Here is a 24870-nt window from a genome sequence, read left to right as displayed (position 1 = left end):
GCTTATACTTAGTAAATTTTCATTAATAAAATTATTAATTTTGTAAAGGAAGTTATTAAATACTAGTACATAAATTAGACTTAAAAATTCAGGCTATCTGAATCCCAAGAAAACAGGAGTGTACTGTGATTTAGATGTCAGGCTGATTGTATATGGTAAGTATTATAATTGTTAATGTTTCTTCCAAAAATTGAATTTTTGCTAAATTTTTATATATTATCACTAGCTTGAGTTTCCCCTTTCTTTGCCTTTCATTTCTATTGTCACCAGAAGGGAAATTTTTTTTTTTAAGGTTTTATGTATTTATTTGACAGACAGAGATCACAAGTAGGCAGAGAGGCAGGCAGAGAGAGAGCGGGGAGGCAGGCTCCCGGCTGAGCAGAGACCCTGATGCGGGACTTGATCCCAGGACCCTGAGATCATGACATGAGCCGAGGACGAGGCTTTAACCCACTGAGCCACTCAGGTGCCTCCAGAAGGGAATTTTTAAACATTTTAAAAATAGTTATTTCCCTTGGGACGCCCGAGTGGCTCAGTGGGTTAAGCCGCTGCCTTCAGTTCAGATCATGATCATAGGGTCCTGGGATCAAGTCCCACATCGGGCTCCTTGCTCAGTGGGGAGCCTGCTTCTCTCTCTGACTCTGCCTGCCATTCTGCCTGCTTCTGCATGATCTGTCTCTCTGACAAATAAATAAATAAAATCTAAAAAAAAAAACAAAAACCCTGCACATAGCTAAATATGAATACACGAAAAAAAAATAGTTCTTTCCCCACGTGGCACCTGGGTGGCTCAGTGGGTTAATCTGCCTTTGGCTCAGGTCATGGTCTTGGGGTCCTGGGATCGAGCCCCACGTTGGGCTCTCTGCTCAGCGGGGAGCCTGCTTCCCCTTCTCTCTGCCTGCTGCTCTGCCTACTTGTGATGTTTCTCTCTGTGTCAAATAAATAAAATCTTTAAAAAAAATTAGTTCTTTCCCTGTAAGTCACCCCAAACACAATCATTTCCTCCAGTTTCAAACATAAAGGGAAACCTGGCTCAGACTAAAATGAACCTTTTTGCACGTCCACGGGCTCACGTGTTCTTTTTATTCTGAGAGGTCCAGCTTAAACAGCTTACAAAGTTACGGGCTACTCTGTTCCCAACAGAGCTAATCACTGCTTCAATAAATAGAGGTCTACAATTGTTTTTTGAACATGCCTTCAAAGTGGAGATCTTTGGCCATGAGCTCCTCTTTGACATCAGCAAGTGCCCACTGGCAGCCTGTTAGCTCCAGAACTTTCCATTTTGCCTTGAAAGCTTTGTTGCTGTCTATGGGCATGGCTGTGGCTGCTCCAGTCATCTTGGCCCAGATTGCTTTTTTTTTTTTTTTTTTTTAAGATTTCGTTTATTTACTTGACAGAGAGGGCAGAAGCAGGGGGAGCAGCAGAGGGAGAGGAAGAAGAGGGATTGAGAGCCTAGTTTAGAGCTTGATTCCAGGACATTGGGATCATGACCTGAGCCAAAGGCAGATGCTCAACCTATTGAAACACCCAGGCATGCCTGCCTGGATTATTCTTGGTTGGTCATTGGCTTTATTTTGGCCCAGAATGAGAGAATAAATGCTCTGAATCCCAAATACGTAGAATTACCAGGACGTAGCATGTACTCAGATGCAGCTAATGTGAGTAGTTGAATTCCTTCCTATAGCATAGGCTTAAAAAACAGCATCAGTAGAAATAGGCCTTTGGTTGTAACAAAGCCTAAGCATGTCATGTTTATCCATCCACTAGTTAGAATGATTGGGATGACATTTGTTAAATTCCCTTTCACCATGTCTGTGAGCATAGTGGAATCAGTCGTAAGAGAAGGTAGTACTGTTTTCTCTTTAGTTTTTTGAAAAATCCGTCCTTCGTGGTGTTGGAAGTAATATTTTCATGTCAAGAAGGATTGTTTGGGAATATTATTTCCATTTTCCCTGAGGACTGTGCTATGTAATAGGACTTCAGCTGTCAAATACTTGCTCCTGGGTGAGTTTCTTGTCACTCTGCAGCAGGACGGACACATAGTGGTGGATCATGCCCAGAGAGGGGGTGATGGTGAACATGGGCAGGGCCACTAGAAACTCACATTGGAGTCGAGCTGCAGCTCCTGCTATCTTTTTTTTTTTTTTTAAATCTTATTTATTTATTTGACAGAGAGATCACAGGTAGGCAGAGAGGCAGGCTGAGAGGGGGAAGCAGGCTCCCTGCTGAGCAGAGAGCCCCTTGTGGGGCTCGATCCCAGGACCCTGAGACCATGTCCTGAGCAGAAGACAGAGGCTTAACCCATTGAGCCACCCAGGCGCCCCTCTTTTTTTTTTTTTTTAAAGATTTTATTTTATTTTTTTACACGGAGAGGTGTGGAGGGACAGAGGGAGAGGGAGAGAGAATCTTAACAGGCTGCATGCCCAGCACAGAGCCAGACTCGGGGCTCGATCTCACAGCCCTGAGATCATGACCTGAGCTGGAATCAAGAGTCAGGTACTTAACTGACTGAGCCATCCAGGCACCCCCTAAAGATTTTATTTTTATGTAATCTTCACACTCAGTGTGCAACCCTATTGCAGGGTTACATGCTTTACCAATTGAGCCAGTCAGGCGCCTCTCCCACCAGCTTTATTTATTGAGAGCCAGCCTAGTCAGAGTCATAGGCCAGGCCCTGAGCCTGGACATTACCTTGTTCCAGAACTGGTCATGGCTGTGCTGTGGCCTCAGGCCTAGTGCACTGCCTTCAGCTGGGTTGCCATTTTATTTTATTTTATTTTTATTATTTTAATTAGTTTATTTGAGAGAGCGAGTGCAGGGGGGTGGGGACAGAGGGAGAGAATCTCAAGCAGACTCCGTGCTCACACAGGGCTCAAACTCATGACCCTGAGACCATGACCTGAGCCAAAAGTCAGGTGCTCAACCAACTGAGCCACCCAGGGTACCCCTGCCATTTTATTTTATTATTTTATTTTATTTTTTTAAATTTCTGTTCTTTTTTTTTAAGATTTTATTTATTTATTTGACAGAGAGAGATCACAAGTAGACGGAGAGGCAGGCAGAGAGAGAGAGAGAAGCAGGCTCCCCACCGAGCAGAGAGCCCGACGTGGGACTCGATCCCAGGACCCCGAGATCATGACCTGAGCCGAAGGCAGCGGCCTAACCCACTGAGCCACCCAGGCGCCCCTATTTTATTATTTTATTTTTTTAAAAGATTTTATTTATTTTTTGACAGAGAGCGAGACAGGGAGAGAGGGAATACAAGCAGGGGGAGTGGGAAAGGGGAGAAGCAGGCCTCCTACTGAGCAGGGAGCCTGATTGATGCCTGATGGGGTCTTGATCCTAGGATTCTAGGATCATGACCCAAGCTGAAGGCAGACACAACAACTGAGCCACCCATATGCCCCTGCCATTTGATTTAATTTGATTTATTTTATTTTTAAAAAGATTTTATTCATTTATTTGAGAGAGAGAGAGTGGGAGAGAGCATGAGAGGGGAGAAGGTCAGAGGGAGAAGCAGACTCCCCACGGAGCCGGGAGCCCGATGCAGGACTCAACCCAGAGACTCGGGGATCATGACCTGAGCCGAAGGCAGCTGCTTAACCAACTGAGCCACCCAGGCACCCTGCCATTTGATTTTAAATAGTATCTGAAGTTTATAGAGTTCTAAAATAGTCACCAAGTTTCCCTAAAATCTTCTGCTTGTTCTAAACCATCTGTAGTAAAACCACATATTGAAGTGAAAGGTAGTGAACCTAGGGTTTTTTTGACCAACCTTCCTTGCCTCCGTGGGGAAAAAAAAAAAAATCAGGCTGTAAGACAGCATATATGATATGAATTCATTTTTATAAAAACATGAAAACCTATTTATCACTGCCTACTTTATCAAATAAGTACTCAATAAAAATTGTAGCATAATGATTGAAATGAATATATAGTATTAAATACACAGTATTGAATATACAGTAAAATATACAGTATTATATATTAAATATATAGTAAATATACTATATATTGAACATACAGTAAAATATACAGTATGCAGTGTGTGTGTGTGTACACTGAATATACAGTAAAAACAGTGGATGTATATTATATATAATTGTGTAAGTGCGGCAGTTGTGGGCGGGCACACGCACAAGTGGCAGTGGGGGAAGAGGCAGAAGGAAAGGGAGAATGAAAAGCAGGCTCCAAGGGGCGCCTGGGTGGCTCAGTGGGTTAAGCCGCTGCCTTCGGCTCAGGTCATGATCTCAGAGTCCTGGGATCGAGCCCCGCATCGGGCTCTCTGCTCAGCGGGGAGCCTGCTTCCTCCTCTCTCTGCCTGCCTCTCTGCCTGCTTGTGATCTCTCTGTCAAATAAATAAATAAATAAAATCTTTAAAAAAAAAAACCAGGCTCTAAGCCCAGCTTGATCTCACCACCCTGAGATCATCACCAGAACCAAAGTCAAGAGTTGGAGCTTAAATGACTGAGCCACCCAGGCACCCCAAGTGTTGCACTTTCTTATTTATTTATAAGTGGTGAGAGATTGATGAAAATGGAAATACTTTGTAGCTGTAGATAAAACCATGCAGGAAGTCATAAATTCAGCCATTTCCTGAAATATCTCAAGCTGCTGAGAGATTTTGTTATCCTTTTGCTCTCTGAAAGGCAACATAATAGTTGGGATGTATTATAAGGAAAAACTGTCTTCACAGTTGAGGCATATAGAGCACATTGTGGAGCACCTGTGTGGCTTAGTTGGTTGGGCGCCTGCTTTCAGCTCAAGTCGTGACCTCAGGTCCTGGAATCAAGTCCCGCAGGGGGCTCCTTGCTCAGTGGGGAGTCTACTTCTCCCTCTCCCTCTGCCCCTCCCTGTGCTTGCCCCCCACTGCCCCACTTGCCCCCTCCAAATAAAGAAATAAATTCTATTTAAAATAAGGATGAGGGGCGCTTGGGTGGCTCAGTGTGTTAAAGCCTCTGTCTTCGGCTTAAGTCATGATCCCAGGGTCCTGGGATCGAGCCCCACATCAGGCTCTCTGCTCTTTGGGGAGCCTGCTTCCTTCTCTCTCTTTCTGCCTGCCTCTCTGCCTACTTGTGATCTCTGTCTGTCAAGTGAATAAATAAAATCTTTAAAAAAAAAATTAAAATAATGATGATAATACTCCTGCTTAAAAGGTTGTTATAATAAAAACTACTTAAGGGCACCTGGGTGGCTCAGTTGGTTGAGCGACTGCCTTCAGCTCAGGTCATGATCCCAGACTTCCAGGATCGAGTCCCGCATCAGGCTCCCAGCTCCTTGGGGAGTCTGCTTCTGCCTCTGACCTTCTCCTCTCTCATGCTCTCTCTCACTCATTCTCTCTCAAATAAATAAATAAAATCTTTAAAAAAAAAAAATTAAAAAAAATAAAAACTACTTAAAAGCATCACTTGATATTTTAAAAACACAAATTTAGATATGTCATCTAATGTAAATTCTAAATTTACTCATTGTAAGTAAATATTTATTGAATGATTAAGTCAGGGACTGTGTTAAATGTAATTTTTAAATATTTATTTTCTCAGTAGGTGGTACTTCATTTGGTAAAACAATCTATAAAGGGTATATATTGAAAAATCTTTTTCCTGGCCCCTAGGTTCTTTTCAGAGAGAGAGAGATTTATTTATATTTATACATTTAATATTTATAAAATTTATTAATTTACTATTAACTTATTAATATTTAATGTATAAATATATATTTAAAGTCACAGATGGTAACATTATATAAACTTTACCTTTCTCTTTCTGAGTACAAAGTATTTCATATTTGTATCTCATTTGTTTAATAGTAGTGAAAATAGTTACTCCTGTTATCTCCATTTTATAAACAGGAAAGCAAAGACCTTTCAATTTCTTAGTACCTTGTCCAGGGTAATAGAGCTAGTCAGTTATAGACAGAATCTACTTCCTGGGTATAAAGGCAGTTATTTTGGTATCACTTACTTAACTTTTTTTTTTTTTTTTAAGATTTTATTTATTTATTTGTTCGAGAGAGAGAGAGAGCGCATGAGCACAGGCAGACAGAGTGGTAGGCAGAGGCAGAGGGAGAAGCAGGCTCCCCGACGAGCAAGGAGCCCGATGTGGGACTCGATCCCAGGACGCTGGGATCATGACCTGAGCGGAAGGCAGCTCCTTAACCAACTGAGCCACCCAGGCGTCCCGTTAACTTTTTATCTTGAAACCATTTCAAACTTGCAGAAAAGTTGCAGGAGTAGAATAAAGAATTCCATACACTCCTTGCCAGAGTCTCCATTCGGGTTTCTGCAGCCGTCTTGATAATGTTGGCAAAAAGGGTCAAGCCAGGAGCGCACGTTGTCCCCAGTTGTCCTGTCTTGCTGGCCTTCAACCTGCGGCTTTTCTTCAGGCTTTCCGTAGCTTTTCTGACCTTGATATTTTTGGTGATCACAGGTCGGTGCTTTTGTAGAATCTCTCTCAATTTGCTGTTGTCCTAGATTTCTTCACAGTTATGCCAGTATTATACATTTTTGTACAAATATCAGCAGTCACGTTACATTCTTCCCATTGTGTCCTGTCAGGTGGCATACAGTGTCGATTCGTCCCATGACTCCCATGAAGGGGGGAAAAAAAAAAAAGGAGCAGAAGGGGGAAAAGTAACTTACATGAGTTTTCACTTCAGAGGGCCCTGTATTCAGCAAATATCTTTTCTTTGTAGCATCCTGGGGGAGAAGAGGTTCTGCTGGAACAAGCTGGTGCAGATGCAAGTGAAAGCTTTGAAGATGTAGGCCACTCCTCTGATGCCAGAGAGATGCTAAAGCAGTACTATATCGGTGATGTGCATCCGGTAAGAACGCGCGGGGTGAGGAGCGCATACCGAGACGAGGCTGCTGAACAGCCACAGAACACACAGAGAGGGAATGAATTATTAAAATGGAAATTCATTCATCCCTGCCACCAGGCTCTGTATTCTCCCAAATCATTTTGTCTGCTATGCTGAGATGGGGCTTCTTGTATGTGAAGCAACACTGGTAGTTATCTGAAAAGTCAAGAGAAATGGTTTGGGAGTTTTTTTTTAACTGATTTTTATAACGCAGTTACATCTCTACCTGAAACAATGATTTGGTGGTTCTTGGAAGTTCCTTGCTAAAGGTGGTACCTATGGACATTCTAACAAGGGACCCTGATAGGCTCAAAGTTGGGGGTGGGAGAGCATCTGCCCTTCTACACTACAGATCTTGATGTCTCTCAGAGAATTCTCTGCTCTCAAGGATGTAGTCTCATGGTCTAAGGTTAGAAACAAGCACATAGTGCCCAGAGTGAGAATGCATTTGGAAATGACTTAAAATGTTACTTGTTTTCCTTTTTTAACAGAATGATCTTAAACCTGACAGTGGTAGCAAGGTAAGAAGTCATCTGTTTCTCTTGTGTGTTTCAAATGTTTATATTTCTATTTAACTCAAATAGAATGGCTTTTTTAAAAGTTATCTTAACAAGAGAAGTGTTTACTTTTCCCCCAGGCAAAAAAAAAAAATCCTTTTTTTTTTTTCCAGGAATTTGGACTCAGTGCCACCTTAGGAAAAAAGAATAGCTGAGTCTTAAACAGTAGGAAACATTTTGTTCATGTTTCCATTTGCATTAAAAAAAAAAAATTCTAGCCAGTGGGTTCAATTGTAAAAAAGTATTTCTTCTTCTTACATTAAATAGTACAGGTGATAATAATTCTGTGTTGGCAAAATAATTGGAATGTTGATTTTCACTTTCAAGTCTTCAGAGTTACAGATTGAAGTAATTGACCATAATGGGCCTTTCTGTCCCTGTTACCCGTGTTTAATCCTTTTATCGTATAGGCTCAAACAGGCCTATTCCCATTTCGCTTACTCCGTGATACAGCAAAAACAAAAGACTAAATATTTGAAAACCTTAATGTGCACTGCATAACATACCAAGCACAAAATATGAAAGCCTTTTAGCTTCCCATAAGCGGGGCTATTATTTCCCTTACTGCTTCAGGCTTTTTCTTGACTTCCTCCTTCCCAGAGCTCTCAGGTTACCCTTTCACTTAAAGGGACAGCAGTTTAGTTGCAATCAGAACATCATGGTAGCAACTTTCTGCCTTAGAGCATCTTGCTTCCCTTTCCTCACTGAGCTGGAATTGCTAAACTTGTTGGGTAGAGGACTTAAAGTTGGCCTCAACAGAAGAATTCTTTTAACTCAAGAGATTGCTTGACTGTGTCTGCCGTGTGTTACTATGCAGTCCAGACTGTTCTGTGCAAATTAACTCACCTGTCTTGCTACACTTTGTTGTTCTGAATTGTTGAATTGTTCATGAAGGGGGATGAAATGATTCTTTAAATGCTTCTAGAGCACTGTTGGTTGGTCTCTCTTCCCCCTCTCCTAGCGCATGTAATGAAGGTAAAGTACGAGCTGCGCATCGCCTTGCTGAGTGTATTGAAGGTGTCTGGGAAACACTGGTCTCAGTTAAAGTAAACATTTCATTCAAGGGATGTTCCCATTTGTACAAGAGATAGACTTCGTGTCTAGGAACCACAGCCCACTTCTACACAACATTCATGAGAGTACTTTACTGAAACAATAGAAAATATTTTGGGGATTAGAAATGTCAAAAAGTCTACAAATTGCTGCTGCTTTTTTTTTTTTTTTAAGATTTTATTTATTTATTTGGCAGACAGAGATCACAAGTAGGCGGAGAGGCAGGCAGAGAGAGAGGGGGAAGCAGGCTACCCACTGTGCAGAGAGCCTGATGCGAGGCTCCATCCCAGGACCTTGGGATCATGACCTGAGCCGAAGGCAGAGGCTTTAACCCACTGGGTCACCCAGGGGCCCCACAAATTGCTGCTTGTTGCTATTTTTCTTCCTTGATAGTTCAGTATGTGGTGAGGACCATTCTTAGGAATGGAGAGTGGTGTTTTTCAGATTCTGCCCTTGGACCACCTGTGTTGGAATCCCTAGGCATGTTTCCGAAATGTCTATTTCCTGGGCTTCCACTACCGCTGATTCATAATCTTTGGAAATGGGACTTGGGAATTTGCAGTTGAAGTAACCCAGGTAGCCAAGCACCAGACTTTTTGCTAAGTGATGTGCCCATCTTTTCATTTGAAAACTTTACAGATGTCTCAGCTAAATTAAATCTCTTGAGCCTTGGACTTTTTATAAGAAATAAGGGGGCGGGACCTCTTTCAACTCACTGAATTCTATATTAATTTAAAAGTTTCCAAATGTAGTGACTAAAGGCTGTATATTTGAAGCTGTTTTCCTCATGTCTGTTGTACCCAAAGGACTGTCTCCATTAAGTAGAGAGTAGGTTATAGAGTGTTTCCAGTCACACTCCTTTATTTTAGGCAGATCAGTCAAGGAAACCTTTGGGGAAAATTTCAAGGCCATCTATGTGGGTTTTCATAGAGCTATATTTATATATATTTCAGTTCCAGGAAGAAAGTCCTGGTCTCTGAGATTTACTTCCTATAAAGATTGTAAATAAGCACTTCTGAATCTAGGATGTAGAAGTCCCCTTTCTTAATTTTTCTTCACTCACCATGAAATAAAGGATGTAAAATTCATTTCATTAATACTTTCTTTTGGTTACAGGTTCCTAAACCTCTACAAAGAAGTGATTTTTTTTTAAAACCTAATTAAGAGGCATCTTCTGCCTCAGGGGACAGAGTTTTCATTTCCCTTCTCTTTCTTTTACCTTCCTTCATTTCTCCACTTCTCTCCTCCCCCGCCCCCATAGCTTCCCATTGCTTCCCTGCCTGAAACTAGCCCCCAACCCATGCAAAATTAAAAAACAAAAAAACAGCAACAAAAAAACCACCACCCAGAACATGCTATTCCACAGTATAAATCAGGAACCTTTCCCCAGTTTTTTGGCAACTACCTTTCACACTGCTTTTGCTACAACACAGGTAAATAATTGATGGTCACCATTGTTTTCTTGTTAGATTGATAATGCCTGAGTTCTGAAGCCCTGAAATAGTACAAAACTAAAATGTAAAAGCTTAGAAACTACAGATCTGCCAGCAGATGTTTTTCTCCCCTGCTTCAGGGGTAGATAAAAGACTAGAATTACCAACCTTTTTGTCTCTGAATATCTTCCTCCCTAGAATTGTCCCCATGCTGAGAGCCATCAGTCTTCTAAATTCCTTCTTGAGTTTCTTGAGTTAACATTTTTTTGGTCTGCTTTAGAGTAAGGAAACTCACCTTAGAAACACGTGGTGTTTTCTGTGCCATTTTGTCTGCCTGTCTACTGTAGGGCAAGTAAGCTAGACAGTTTGTGGTTCGTGATACCTCTCTTTGGGTCATGGGTTCCCATGTGGGTTCACGGTTTGAGCTGCCAGCACTTGAGGAGATGAGGTACATACACAAGGTAACCTGGCAAAAGTAGTCATTTCATTCATTTATCACCAGATATTACCTAGGTGACAGTTCAGCTGCTTCAAGTATCGTTACAATGAGCAGACTCAGTAACCTGACCATTATCCCATTTATTTTATTTTATTTTTTTTAAGATTTTCATTTATTTATTTGACAGAGAGAGAGATCACAAGTAGGCAGAAAGGCAGGCAGAGAGAGAGGGGGGAAGCAGGCTCCCCGCTGAGCAGAGAGCCTGATGCGGGACTCGATCCCAGGACCCTGGATCATGACCCAAGCAAAAGGCAGAGGCTTTAACCACTGAGCCACCCAGGTGCCCCCATTATCCCATTTAAATTTTTGAATGGGTAGTACATAATGTACATGCCAAAAAATTGAAATAGTTTTAAAAAGTGTACTTTTATATATATATCTTATATATAAATAATACCTATTGCTTATGTATAATTATGTTAATTGTATTAATATACAAATAATACACATATACTTTTATATACAGTGACTGCCTTCCATCTCTAATTCTCAGTCTCCCAGTTCCTCCTCCTCAGAGGTAGCCAGCTACCATTTTCTTGTTTTCTCTTCCCAAGAGATTCTATGCATTCAGAAATATAAATGGGTGGACAGATCGATCCACTGATGATTCAGTTGATAAGCAGACCAACCATTGCCTCCTTTAAAAAAAAGTCACATACTGTTGTTTCTTTTTACTTAAAATTTTTATCTTAGTGATTGTTCTTTCTTTTTCTACAAGAAATCCTCTTTTTTTTTCAAATTTTTATTTAAATTCTAGTTACTTAACATACAGTGCAGTTAGTGATTGTTTAACAGTATTCTGTAGACAAGAATGTTGATGAGATGGCATTTATCGTACTTAATGGAATTAGATGTGTTTTTTAAAAACAAGTAAGATTGGTGGGTGCCTGGGTGGCTCAGTTGCTTGAGCATCTGTCTTCCACTCGACTTGTGGTCCCAGGGTCCTGGGATTGAGGCCCACGTTGGCTCCCTGCTCAGTGGGGAGTCTGCTTCTCCTTCTCCCTCTGCCTCCCCACCCATGCTCTTTTTCTTGCTTGTTCTTTCTCTCAAGTAACTAAATAAAACCTTTTTAAATAAATAAATAAAAACAAATAAGATTGTTTCCATAAAGACTTGACATATTACTTAAACTTCATTTTTTTTTTAAATTAAGAATTAACTTTTGAACTCTAGGAAATTCCACATATGTTAGAAGCAATCTATAAGTTGCATTTAAAAGCAGATACATGGGGCCACCTGGGTGGCTCAGTGGGTGCCGAAGCCTCTGCCTTTGGCTCAGGTCATGGTCCCAGGGTTCTGGGATCGAGCCCTGCATGCAGCTCTCTGCTCAGCGGGGAGCCTGCTTCCTCCTCTCTCTCTGCCTGCCTCTCTGCCTACTTGTGATCTCTGTCTGTCAAATAAATAAATAAAATCTTTTTAAAAAATAAAATAAAATAAAAGCAGATACATGGGGCGCCTGGGTGGCTCAGTCGTTGGGTGTCTGCCTTTGGCTCAGGTCATGATCCCAGGGTTCTGGAATCAAGCCCTGCATAGGGCTCTCTCCTCAGCGGGGAGTCTGCTTCTCCCTCTCCCACATCCCCTGCTTGTGTTCCCTCTCTGTCAAATAAATAAATAAAATCTTTAAAAAATTTTTTAAAAAGCAGATTTTTTTTTCTTCCTGATGCAACTGACTTCTGTTATACAACAGTTTTCTAGAATACATACATAATATTCAGTTTAGCTTCTCTTTTATGGAAGAGAAACTAAAAGGAATACATTGTTTGTAATTATGTAATTTAGTTACTTGGTTGCATCATACCAAAAATTTCCTTCAAAAAATTGTTTAATATTCCTGTCATACGTAAAAGCTGGCTCATTAATGTTTGGAATGGTTATGCAGATGCCCTTCAGACAAGCAGTGATTGCTCTTTACCAGATAATTTTGCATGGTTGATTCATTGTTCCTGATTTCGCCTGACATTTCTTTTTTGAAACATAATATTTTGAAATAAAGCATACAGTGTAGTGGCAAAATGCCTCTTGTAAAACAAAATACCCATTGCTGAGGCATCTCAAGGATTAATGTCTTCTCATGACGCTTTATTTAGAAATAGTGTGTAGTTTTGCGAAAGAAGGTGTTGGAAGGATAAGGTAACATCTTTTTCAAATCAGCCCTCCAGTGTTAGAACACGTTTTTCACTTCTTTGGTCCCAGTAGAAATTACTTTGTGAATGTTGAGTTTTTTTCTTCAGTGATGTCTTATATATGTTATCACAGTGGGTTCTTGAGACAGTTGTACAGAAATTTATCTTAGAGGGTGTTTTTCATCTTTGAATTTTGCTCTTATATGCAGGAAAATATTTTTTACTTGACTGGCTCTAGGGATGATATATCCTTTAATAAAACAGTAATTATTAATTATTAATACATTAGAGCCTCTCTAGAAAGAGAAGATCCTCTAGATCCACACATGGCCATGTCCTAGTTGGGACTATAATATGTTGAAGTCATGTATTTAAATAGTCAGACTTTTTAGATTTTAAGAAATTAATTCTGAAATTCATATTGTGAGTGTTCATGCTATAAAGTCCATTGTATCATGGGGGGAAAATCCTTTCCAATAGTGTTTGAAACCAAAAGTTCCAAAGTTGTTTTTCATAAGTTACTGGCCACATAGAAACCAAAGCGCACTAAATAAAAAGCTACAAAAACTGTTGGACCACCCAGATATTCACAAGCTTCACTGAAGGTGGTATGTGGCTAAAAATCCACTTTTTCCAGTTTTAAATACTTGGAATCTTCTTGGAATAGCAAGCATCTAGTTTAGGAATTAAAGCGTAAGCTCCTAAAAGGAAAAAAAAAAAAAAGCTCCTTATATACCTTGCAATAGATTTCCCTTTTATTTAAACATCTGAAAGTCTAAACTATTCAGGCTAAAGGTTTACTTTATAAATGCCCTGTCTATATATTTTGGTGCATCATAATCCTAATTCTGGTGTGTTGTTTCCTATGTTTATGTTCTGCTGATAGAGTACACTATTCCTTAGGCATGTGTTTTCCCATGTTTTTTCAAAAACGGCTTTCATAGTGAAACCATGCCCACTGACCCCCAAATCCTTTCCTGTATGTTTGCCAATTACTACGTTTCTTTGTCGTTTTCTTAACCATATCAGAGAATCCGTACTTTCAGTACAGTGCCTCTTGGAATAGTATCTAGAAACATATAGATACTCTATAAGAGTATCTTATACCAGGTGTAAGATAGAAAAAATCTGCATGTGGGTAGTGCTTCTTCAGTCTTTCCAGACATGGAAGACTAGTGTTTCCTTCCCTCTAACTTAGAACACTGCTATTATAGATTTTGTGAAAATGCCCTTGGGTCAGAAATTGTGTTGAGTTAATTAAATACGGCTTTAGAATTAGAGTTTATCTGGTTTGAGCCTTTCATTTTATAAGTGAGGAAACCAATTTAGCATTGAGCTTGAAGACTGTAGACAGTTTCAGTTATGAGCAGCGTAATAAAAAGGGTACTCAGATATTAGGAAATATTTCCTTTTGCCCTCAGAGCCCATGTTTATTTATTTAATGAGGGAATTAACACCTTAATTAACCTCGAACTTAAGAAACCATTTATTCAAACAGCTCATTTCTGTTAATTTTTTTTTTTTTAAAGATTTTATTTATTTATTTGACAGAGAGAGATCACAAGTAGACGGAGAGGCAGGCAGAGAGAGAGAGAGGGAAGCAGGCTTCTTGCTGAGCAGAGAGCCCGATGCGGGACTCGATCCCAGGACCCCGAGATCATGACCTGAGCCGAAGGCAGCGGCTTAACCCACTGAGCCACCCAGGCGCCCTCATTTCTGTTAATTTTGAACTAAAATCAGAGTAGACTTAAAACGGTTTGGTAGTTTGGAAGTATATTCCAGAAACATGCATATTAATTACTTGGTAAGGTTTTTGGTAGAACTCTGGATTTGATCTGCTCCCTTGTAACTAAAATCGTACAGTATTGCAGTTTTATCCTTTCATGCCAAGGATTGAGCAGTCACTGTTCTCCTGACCAAAAATCTTGCATGTAAATTAAGATGTGGGCAAGAACATTACCAGCCAGATATGCCTGAACACACAAAGGGGTAAGTTAAAGTCAATCATAAACTGTAGGAATTTCACTTACAAATCCATTAGATTGAGCACAGAGCTTTGGAGTGGAAATGGGGAGCTGTGCATAGAGACAATGGCAGGGTGGGAGGTTTTGTGTGAACAAAGCCTTTTCTTTTCATTTTGTTAAATTAAAAATAACTTACTTGGCTTCTTTCCAAACTTGGCTGAGGTACTTGGCTTCTAAGAGCAGTGCCTTAAACAACTCTTTCGTTATAGCTGATTAGAAGTGGAGTCACTGTAGTTTGGGATTTACTTGGCTGTCAGTGTCCTAAAGAAAGGGTCCACTTCTTTCTCTTCTTTTTCCTCCAGTGGTAGGGAAGTTGGTCTTTTTGCCTCCAGGGATGGAATGATCTTAAAACAGGAATTGAGGTACTTAGTTTTTTTTTTGTTTTTTTTTTTAAGTATGTTTAAATTTTTTTAGTGTTTACTAGAAACTATTAGAGTTAGAGCATATTCCGGTCTTCTTGTCTTTTTCTTTTCTCAGTTGCTTTCCACATTGTCTGAGGTTCATTCCAGTTAGCACACATGCCAGCCTTTTAGTTGTAAGAGAGACTAAAGGTTTGAAATCTAGAAAATCCAGTACTATGAATATCGGCTTTTACTGTGACTACAGATTAAACATAACACATATATTACTCTGTAATGCTTTCATGTAAGCCTTTCAAATTATTCCAGATTTTTTAATACTGACTGTACATTTTTTGTTCCAAAATCATTGGTATATACGTGGATAAAGCATAAAAGACCATAGACATCCTATTTTTGATGAAATTCAATTATTTCATGGCTACTGTAGTGGAATCTTGTAAAAGGCAACATTATAAATTAATCTAATACACACTCTACCATAATTACTATAAGCACCACCTTCCAAATTTATAAAACATTTGCTGTATTTCTCAAAGAGTGACTTGTAACATGTTTTAATTAATCTGACTCATGATGTTCTACTAGAAATGTCCCAGATAGCGGTAATCATCAAGGTCTCAAAGAAGTATAGTAGTTTATTAATGTGGTTTATCTGAAACTTCTTATGAAAGGTTATATTTGCCAGTAGTTTATTTGCTGCTTATTTCTTTCAGGTTTGGGGCATGTATTCATTTGCATGGCAGTGTTTTGGGTATAAGAGATTAAAACTCATTTCATGATCTGCTCTAAAGTATCTACACCACTGTGTAGGGTTTTGGGAAATTCTTGGTGATTACTGAAAATTGTGGTTAAACAGAGTTAATATTCTGTGTTCACACCGGAGCATACTTCTGCGTATTGGCAAAGAGGATATTTTGGGCAGTAGTAACCTATGCTAATGGGTTTGGATGCTAATGCCTGCTAACCTCTGGTAGTAAGTTAGCAGGCCTTTTGTATATACAGCTAATTAATGGACTCCAGAACTTCATTTGATATTTACTTAAGTTGGATTTAAAAATTTTGATAACAGCTCTTTAAGATATAATTCACATACCATCCAATTAATTCTTTAAGATCTACCTGTCCGGGGGTTTAGTATATCCATAGAGCTGTGCCTCCATAATCACAATATCACAATAATTTTGGAACATTTTCATCACTCTAGAAAGAAAGCATATAGCATTAGCAGTCATTCCCATTCCCTTCCAACTCCTTTGCCCCTGCTACCCCTCCAGCCCTAGGGAATCACAGATCTACTTCCTGCCTCTAGATTTGCCTGTGCTGAACCTTCATACAAATGGATTTCTATAATATTTGTATCATATGTCATGTTTTGTATCCTCATTTCACTTAGCATGTTTTCTTCATGGTTCATCCATGTTGAAGCATGGATCAGTATTTCATTGCTTTTTATTGCCCAAATTTTCTTTTAAGGTTATTTTGATATTTTCCCCCTTAAATTCCGTTCTTCCGATTTCATTGTTAAACAAGCCATAGGATTTCTACTCCTAATTATGACGATTTCCGAGAGTAACCATTTCATCTCTATAAGCCACAGAGAAACCATCTGCACATGCTAGAGCATTTCACAGTTGATTTTTTTAACACAAGTTTTGATTTTTAAAATACGTTTTCAAAAAATGTGGGCTTGGCTACTGCTAGTGGCAAGTCCAGCCGAACTAGGCATATCATTGTGACTATAGTTAGTTCAATACAGTTTGTATCAATACCATTTTTTTTTAACATCTAAAAAAGATTAAGCCATTTTTCTGTGCTCTCCTTACTTGTTCTTCACTAGGAAGTACCAGTATGTTACCAGAAATAGAATTCTTGGTCCTCCCAGTGCATTAGGTGTATAAACATCAAATTGCATGAAGGATGAAGTTCTGTTATTAGCTGCCAAGTTTATGTACATATTCAGGAAGATTTGCATACTCATTAATCTTCTTTGTTTTTCTTGGTAACTTTTGAATATGAATCTTCTTCAGGATCCTTCGAAAGATGCCCCGTGCAAAAGGTTAGTATATCCTTAGTGGACTTCCTTATGCTCAACATAATGTCTGGCCAGAGATTCTTCCGTAAATATACATGTATAACATAACTTCAGAGCACAGTTTGACTTGGGAAGAAAAGTGGGGAATATAGTCAAGGGTATTGTGAAAGTGTTGTGTGGTGATAGAGGTCAGCTACACTTGTGGTAAGCGTGGCATAGGCATAAACTTGTCGAATCACTGTGTCATACACCTTAAACTAATGTAATACTGTGTTACTATATTTCAGATATGTGTTAACTATATTTCAATTTTTTAAAAGTACAGTTTAACAGCTAACTCTCTTTTGGCCAATATCACTGCAGATTCAGTAGTTCCTTACATTTGCAAAACTAATTTTGACACTTTCACTCATTTTGAGTAATCTCAAAAGTTCATGCTTTGAGTAATTTTTAAATCATGTTGTGACATAAATTGGAATCACATTCGGTGAGAGACCAATGCAGGGACAAGTAACTACTGTTAAGTCAAGCCAGCAATCTCTGTAGCTGAGCCCCACTATGCAGCTTCCACTTAAAACTCAATCTCATTTAATCCTTAAAACCACTCTGTAAGGTGGGTACATTTTATAGAAGGAAAAAATATGTGTTGCATGTGTATTCAGGGATTTGGGTTTTTTCAGTGGTTACTTCAAATATCCCTTGCTGTGGTTTTAGGAATACAATGGTATGAGCTCTGAAAGGTATACATTTGCCATCCCTTAAATGTACTTGAGATGATTCTGGAATCCTTGGCTTGTAAAAAATCTTGATATTTTATATATTTTTATATTTTATATTTTATAAAATTCTGTTTACCTTTCTGAGGGTTTCAGAGAAAGTGAGAGAAAACGTTGTGTTCTTCCCTCCCCCCCATAAAAGTATAGCCTCTTTTTAATTTGTAGTGGAGGACAGAGAATTTAAATAATTTAAACTTCGAGGAAACTCTTAATAAATTTGCCGTCCTTAATATTAAGGTCTTAGGCTCAGCCAAAGACTCCGGAAAGAATTTGGAAACGCAAGCCATAAAGTTGCAGTATTCTTAGGCTATACATAACACTCATTAAGAATTATCATGCAGGGATGCCTGAGTAGCTCAGTCCAACCTGTGTCCAAGTTGGACACAGTTAAGTGTCCAGCTTGGTTTCAGCTCAGGTCATTGTGTCATGAGATCGAGTCCAGTGTCGGGCTCCGTGCTCCATGGGAAGTCTGCTTGAGATACTTTCCCTCTGCCCCTGCCCGCATTCATGTGCTTTCTCTCTCTTTCTCTAAAATAAATAGATGCATCTTTAAAAAAAAAAATTATTATGCAGAATACATAAAGAATTCCTACAAATCAATTTTAAAAATTTAGCAGAATATGAGAAAAAGACTCAAACAGGCACTTCACAGAAGAGGAAACCCAGATATAGGCACATGAAAAAAAAGGTTTAATTTCATTTGTTATCAGAGAGATGCAAATTAAAATCATAAGGGAGGGGCGCCTGGGTGGTTCAGTTGGTTAATTGTCCAACTCTTGGTTTCTGCTCACGTCACCGTCTTAGGGTCGTGAGAACTAGCCCCTAGTTGGCTCCTTGCTCTGTGGGGAGCCTGCTTGAGATTCTTTCCCTCTCTCCCTCTCCCCCATGGCTTGCACATGTACATTTTCTCTCTCTCTCTCAAATAAATAAAATCTTTAAAAAATAATAAAAGCATAAGGTATATTTCCTGATGACCAGGTTGGCAAAATGTGAAAATTCCACAAACAAGATGTGTTGTTGAGGAAGTGGATTGCCAATGTTCTTAACCCCTTTTAGGGGAGCGTAAATGGGTACAGTCACTTTGGAAAAGAGTTCGGCATTATCTAGTAAATTTGGCAATGTGAATAACTTTTGACCCAGAAATTCCATTTCTCAGGATTTATTCAAGAGAAATGGGTGCACAAATATGCCAGGAAACACATACTAGAATATTCATAACAACATTATTCAGGATAGCAAGATACTGGGGAATACCAGGATACCATTCCTTCATAAAATGAATCAAAAAAATAACAAAATAAAATGACTGAATCCATTCTGGTATATTAGTAAAATTCTGGTATATTCCTAAAGTGCAGCACTAAATACTATAAAGAATAAAAACGAGTGAGTCACAACGATGTACAGTAACCTGAGCAAATCTACAAAAGAGAGTTCTGTCTTATGGCTAGGAAGTTACTGTTGCACCTAAAACTCTTTTGGTGTAGCCTAAATCCATTTCCTCTGTTTCTATCTCCAGTGACAGTTACGTATTACAAATTGTATGAGGACTGGTGGTCAACCATTCTCAGTCTTTTGTACGGGAGAATTTCTCTTTCCGTGTTTTCCCAAGGAACCTACTGTTGTCTCTTGTGGTGGTTCTCTGAGATACCTGAATTGATTACCTTTCTGGGGACATTACTTCAAAGTTCCCATGTGCCATAGTGCTGTCGTACATGCCAGTTCACTTTACACAAAGCTCCTTGGCTGACATTCTCAACTTCTCTGGGGCAGCTTTCGACCATACTTAAATGTACAAAATGCCAGGCATGTATAGGCAAGGAGAATCATTGTTGTTACCAAAACTCAGCTGGTTTTATTGCCTTCAAAACCTTTTAATACCAAGGTTGTGTATGTTTGGACCAAGGAAAAATTACACTTTGAAACGAACAGTGCTAATGAGCTGAATAGAGAAGAATTATTTTAAGGAGAGTGATGACCATTGTGGAATTCTTTTTTTTTTTTTATTTTTTTTTTTTTATTTTTTTTTTTTTTAAAGATTTTATTTATTCATTTGACAGAGAGAAATCACAAGTAGGCAGAGAGGCAGGCAGAGAGAGAGGAGGAAGCAGGCTCCCTGCTGAGCAGAAAGCCCGACGTGGGGCTCGAACCCAGGACCTGGGATCATGACCTGAGCCGAAGGCAGCGGCTTAACCCACTGAGCCACCCAGGCGCCCCCATTGTGGAATTCTTAAGGAGAGTCTCTTACAGGAGTTGTCATGTTAACTGCCATTTATTTGACATTATTTGACTTTGTTAACCTCCCCTCAAAGGTTGGTTGGTTTGTTGGTTGGTTGGTTTATTTTTAGAGCGAAAGCAGGAGGGAGAGGGAGATAGAGAATCTCAAGCAGGCTCGATCAGGGCTTGACCCCACCACCCCGAGATCATGACCTGAGCCAACACCAAGAGTTGGTTGCTTAACTGACTGAGCCACCCAGGCACCCCAAACTTTTTAAAGCCAACTGCCATTTATTTAACTTTTCAGTATGTTCTGTGTGGATGTGTATCCTTGTTAGTGTCCAAACTTAACTAGAGATTAAGAGGATGGGTCTGGAATCAGACTGGTTGACTCAATTTGCTTCGTGATTTTGGGGGCAAGGCTTGTATTCTCTGTGTATACGAGAGTAATAGTAGTACCTATTTCATAGGGTTGTTGTGAGGATTAAATTTAGGAAATATATGTGAGACAGATATAACATTGCCAGTAGTTGCATTAGATGATATTGTTTCTAAATTTGTAACCATATCTATAAAATGGTGGCTTTTTTCCTCTTTAAAAATGTTGATTGTACAATATGTGAATAACAAAGCCGAAAGAAGAAAAATTTAAGCCATCCATGATCCAGAAATAACTGCTACTTGTCTTTGTAAAAACATACAAAGAGGTGTATATATATATGTATTTTTTAGTATTATACTGTGCATTTTGTTTTTAATCTTTTAAAATTATTATTTAATATTATCATGCCAATCTAGATTTTTATTTTTTTCCTGTTACTTGGGTGATAAAAGCAGTTAAACTTCCCAAAGTAAATCAAAACTCTTTGCTCATAAAAATATTAAAATGTGGTTGTTGAAAGATAGGAAGTGTTTGGTATCAGGTGTTCACGGCTTCATTGCTTCCCCCCACTTCTAGTTGCTGGTCATACTGGATTTTGCCCATCATAGGCGCTATTGTCTTAGGTTTCCTGTATCGTTACTACACGGCGGACAGCAAATCCTCCTGAGGAGACCATGTGGAAGTTGGAAAGCATATCCATTGGGAGTGCGCGCTAGAGACTTGTTTGGAGGCCCTCTTCTCGAATCCTGCCGGGTGTGTGCTTCCCCCATGGAGCCCAGATGGTTGGCCAGACATCCACCCCAGACCTGGGGCCAGTGTCCTTCATTTCCCAGAGCCTTACTCCCACAGCACCTGCTCGTTGTTCTGTGTCCCTGCCAGTGGCCCCTCTCTCCGCTGGCTTCACCAGCCCCTTTGTGTTTCCAAACTTGGTTTTATAATTACAATCCATACGTCCTAGTGACATTGTACTTTGGTAAAAATGCCTGCTTTCCAATTCTTTGATGTACATTAGATATTCTTAACAGGGCAACACACTCTGGTTTTGAGATTTTCCTTTTTCCATTTTTCTTTGAAGTAAATATATATGTGTATATATATTTAGTTCTGACTTAATTCTGTTATTTATCATAAAGGGTTTAATTAATGAAGTAAAGTTGCACACCTGTGACTTAAAACATACCTGCTAAATGATCTCGTTCCTTGTTTTTATTTGTTCAAACTAGGAAGGACCATGAAATCCCCCCACCCCCACCCCGAGCTAGTGCAGCAGGTAGCTCTTGCTACCCCTCAGGTCCGCCAAGTGGTGCTGGGCAGAACTGTGCTTCCATTATGTTTCTTGGAAGTGGAGAGAAAGAGGGAAGGGGAGAGGTGAATTGGGGTGATAGGATGAATTCCTAGTCCTTTTCCTTTCACAAAATATTGAAGACACTACGACAGGAGTTTAGGAAAAGCACCAAAGATTTCCTTCTTTTCTTTCCTTTCTTTTCTTTTTTCCCCCCCAAAGACTTTGTGCCCTACTTCATGTGGCACCACTTTCTAGCCGTCTTCTTTCTTTCCCCCACAACTGTCTTATTGGTGAGATACAAATTTATATAATTCTCCCTGTAGAACTTTACCAGGGATTTTTTTACTGATTGATTAGCAAATGTTTTCTTTCTCTGTTTTACAAAAGCAAGAGAGTCCAACTTGATCAGAGATACAGGATCAGATCTTCTGTTAGCCCCAGTAAATGAACTTCAGCAGTAAAGTGGCCTTCGAAAGGGGGAGCGCGTGACAAGAGAATGTTTTCCATTTCATCCGGGTTTTATCTCCATGGCTCCTATTTGTGGTTTTGTTGTTTTTCCATTGAGGGGAAAAAGAAAAAAAAAAACCAACGAATAGTTTTATTCCTTGGATGAGTGTTTAATTGAAGAGCAGGTCATTATTTAGAATTATGTGAGTGTTTCTTCTTGGTTCAGGAATTTCTCTGGCTTATTTGACTTTACTTTTTTTCTCTCTGTGGAACAACCTGAGGAGACAGTGTACAGGCTGTTTTCTGCCAACAACTGTTTGTGTGATTTTTCTCCCCATCTTTTAAGGATTACCAGCCTGCTTCTGAGCCGTTGTCCTATGCACCAAGGAGCAGCTTGGTTCCAGAAAGACCATGGACACTACTCAGTATGTGTCCCTGCAAAGCAGCGTCTGCCCATGCAAACTATTTAAGAAAAGGTTCAGCCCACGTCCTGCAGTTGAGTGAATTCAGAATTCATCAAAATAATATTAACCTTGTATTTGCACGCTTGGACATGATGTTCTGGAATAAATTTTAAGGGATTTTTGGCAGACTTTTATATATCAGGGATGTGGGAATAGTCAAACTTTTATCTTTAGAAAATATTTTATATAAAATGCCACTTTTAGACACTTTATTGAGAAAAACCTTTGTTATTATGTAACAAAAGTGGTGTGACTATTGATGGTTCTCCCATTTGAAGGCATAAGGAAGGGCTGCCTTGAATAAAAATTGGTATATAATTGCTATAATAATTAAGCTGCATGATTACATGGGCCACATTGGGGTAGAAATAAAGAACAAAGGAGTATTGAGGAGCTGGAAGGGGAACATTCAGGCTGAAACTAAGCCAGCAGATAACTTGGATCAATTAAAAATATGTTGGCAGTCTCCAAAATGAAATGAAAAACATCTGGCTTATAAGAAATGTTAAAGAGTGATAGTCTTAAGTAAAATTGGTGGGGTGTTTTTGTTTTTATTTTTGCTTTTGTTTTTTAGGGCAAACACCAACACAAAAGGTATGTTTTTCTATTTCATATTGGTCTTTTCCTGTTTATATCTGGACTTGTTTTTACTTGGAGCCAGAAGAAAAGATTTTCAGACTTTGTCTCTACCGTCCATGAAATCCATCCAACACCCAGGGCTTCTTTTGATCTACTCCTGGTGTCACTTTGTATTAGAGAAAACCCGTTTGGGTCCTTTCACTGTCTACATCAACAGCCAGGCAAAAGGTAGAGCTGGTGTGTGAATTTGCAGTGGTTTTTCTAAACAGTAAAATAATACAATATGTTAGCCAAGGCCATCAAAAAAGACTGTTTTAAGAGGTAAGCTCAAATTCTTGAAACAATCTGGACATCGGTTGGTCACGAAAACCCTTCTGGAGAGCAAATGGAGCCAGTTGCTGTTGGCTGACGGGGCCCCCAAGAGCTGGTCTCTGGGGTGATGGGTTGTTCGTTCCCGAGGAGGACCCAACTGCCGTCTCATACTGTGCTGTGCACGTGATGGCTGGAGGTGACAAAAGGAGGAGATGAGGGAAAACGTGTGCCACCCACATGGGGATGGGAGTGCCAGGTCTCCAAAATTTGCTAGCCCCTGTCCCTTAGTAATTGGTTTCGGTGTCTCAACAACTCCATGTCTGTAAAGACAAGAAACAGTGGGGACAAAGCTGATATGGTGTTTAGTTCTTTTGCGACCTCTTAAGCAGAAACAAAAATTCATTGGAACCTATAATTTGAGCCTTTCAAGTTCTTTTAGCAGTTGCCATAAGTGCATATGTTGTGAGATAAGAGCATTGTTGAGTTTATACTCATGGAATTCCGATGCGGAGCAATGAGAAATGCTTTATATTTATAGGCCAAGTATATCATTACTTATGGTATCTCATGCTTCAAATCTCAAGTGATACCTATCTGGTTAAATTCCATTTTAGGAGATTGAAATGCAGAACATTAACGTTTATTACTTCCTTCCCTGGGAGAAATGGAATCAGACATGTCTTGTCTCAACAAGAGATTTTTTTTTTTTTAAAGCCATCTCATTCTGTTGCCAAATATCACAGAAGTAATGGGGAGTTTAGTTCACATTTGGCTGTTGTTCTCTGAAAGGGCCTGGTTTGGAATTTGTGGGGGTGATTTCAGAGGGAGGTTCCAGAAAGCAGTGAGAGGTATTTGTCAAGTTACCTACCAATATCTAGCATCTTACTCATAAGTTTTAGGAGCTGCTCTTTTCCTGTACCTATATTCTACATGTGCTCGTTCGGCAAAATGTTTATGATTATTTAACTTCCTTTCTTTTTACTTCACCCTCAACTGTGGATGAGTAATATTAACATTCCTTTTGTGTATTCAATAATGGAGTTTGTTTACCTATTTTATTTCAGCATATTTTGAACAAAGATCTTTGTCTCTTTCTGCTGGAATGTGCACACAGTGAATGTTTGTTAGAACTACACACAATAAAGATACTGTTTTCCTTTTCTTGCCCTGACTACAGTTATTAATTTTTTTTTTTTTTTAAAGCAGAAGTGTTGGCTCTGTAATCCTAAGGTGTTCTGGAAGAAAAGAACTTAAGAAGCATGAAAGTCACCTATATCTGTGCTAATAATGTGTTTAGTGTAACTTGATGGGGAGTTCTGTGGTTCTTCTTTTTTTTTTTAAGATTTTATTTATTTTTCAGAGAGAGAGAGAGAGAGAGCACAGGCAGGCAGAGGCAGAGGGAGAAGCAGGCTCCCTGCTGAGCAAGGAGCCCAATGTGGGACTCGATCCCAGGATGCTGGGATCATG

General features: G+C 39.4%; 1 protein-coding gene and 1 pseudogene across 1 annotated transcript in view; one reads left to right on the top strand and one right to left on the bottom strand.

Moving 5' to 3' along the window:
* LOC125089199 (cytochrome b5 type B) overlaps positions 1-24564 on the top strand; it is a 40421-nt gene extending 15857 nt beyond the window's left edge. The window contains exons 2-5 of the mRNA XM_047711224.1: positions 6694-6822; positions 7350-7379; positions 16937-16965; positions 20893-24564. Of these exons, the coding sequence (XP_047567180.1) occupies positions 6694-6822; positions 7350-7379; positions 16937-16965; positions 20893-20983 (279 nt within the window). The 3' untranslated portion in view covers positions 20984-24564. The remainder of the gene's footprint in view (positions 1-6693; positions 6823-7349; positions 7380-16936; positions 16966-20892) is intronic.
* Positions 1158-6583, bottom strand: LOC125089459 (ER membrane protein complex subunit 3-like; annotated as a pseudogene).
* Positions 24565-24870: the final 306 nt, after the last annotated feature.

This window comes from Lutra lutra, chromosome 17 (genome assembly GCF_902655055.1).
Source record: "Lutra lutra chromosome 17, mLutLut1.2, whole genome shotgun sequence".
Taxonomy (NCBI): Eukaryota; Metazoa; Chordata; class Mammalia; order Carnivora; family Mustelidae; genus Lutra; species Lutra lutra.
The sequence above is the reverse complement of the archived record's forward strand: the minus strand, read 5'-3'. Positions and strand labels throughout refer to the sequence as shown.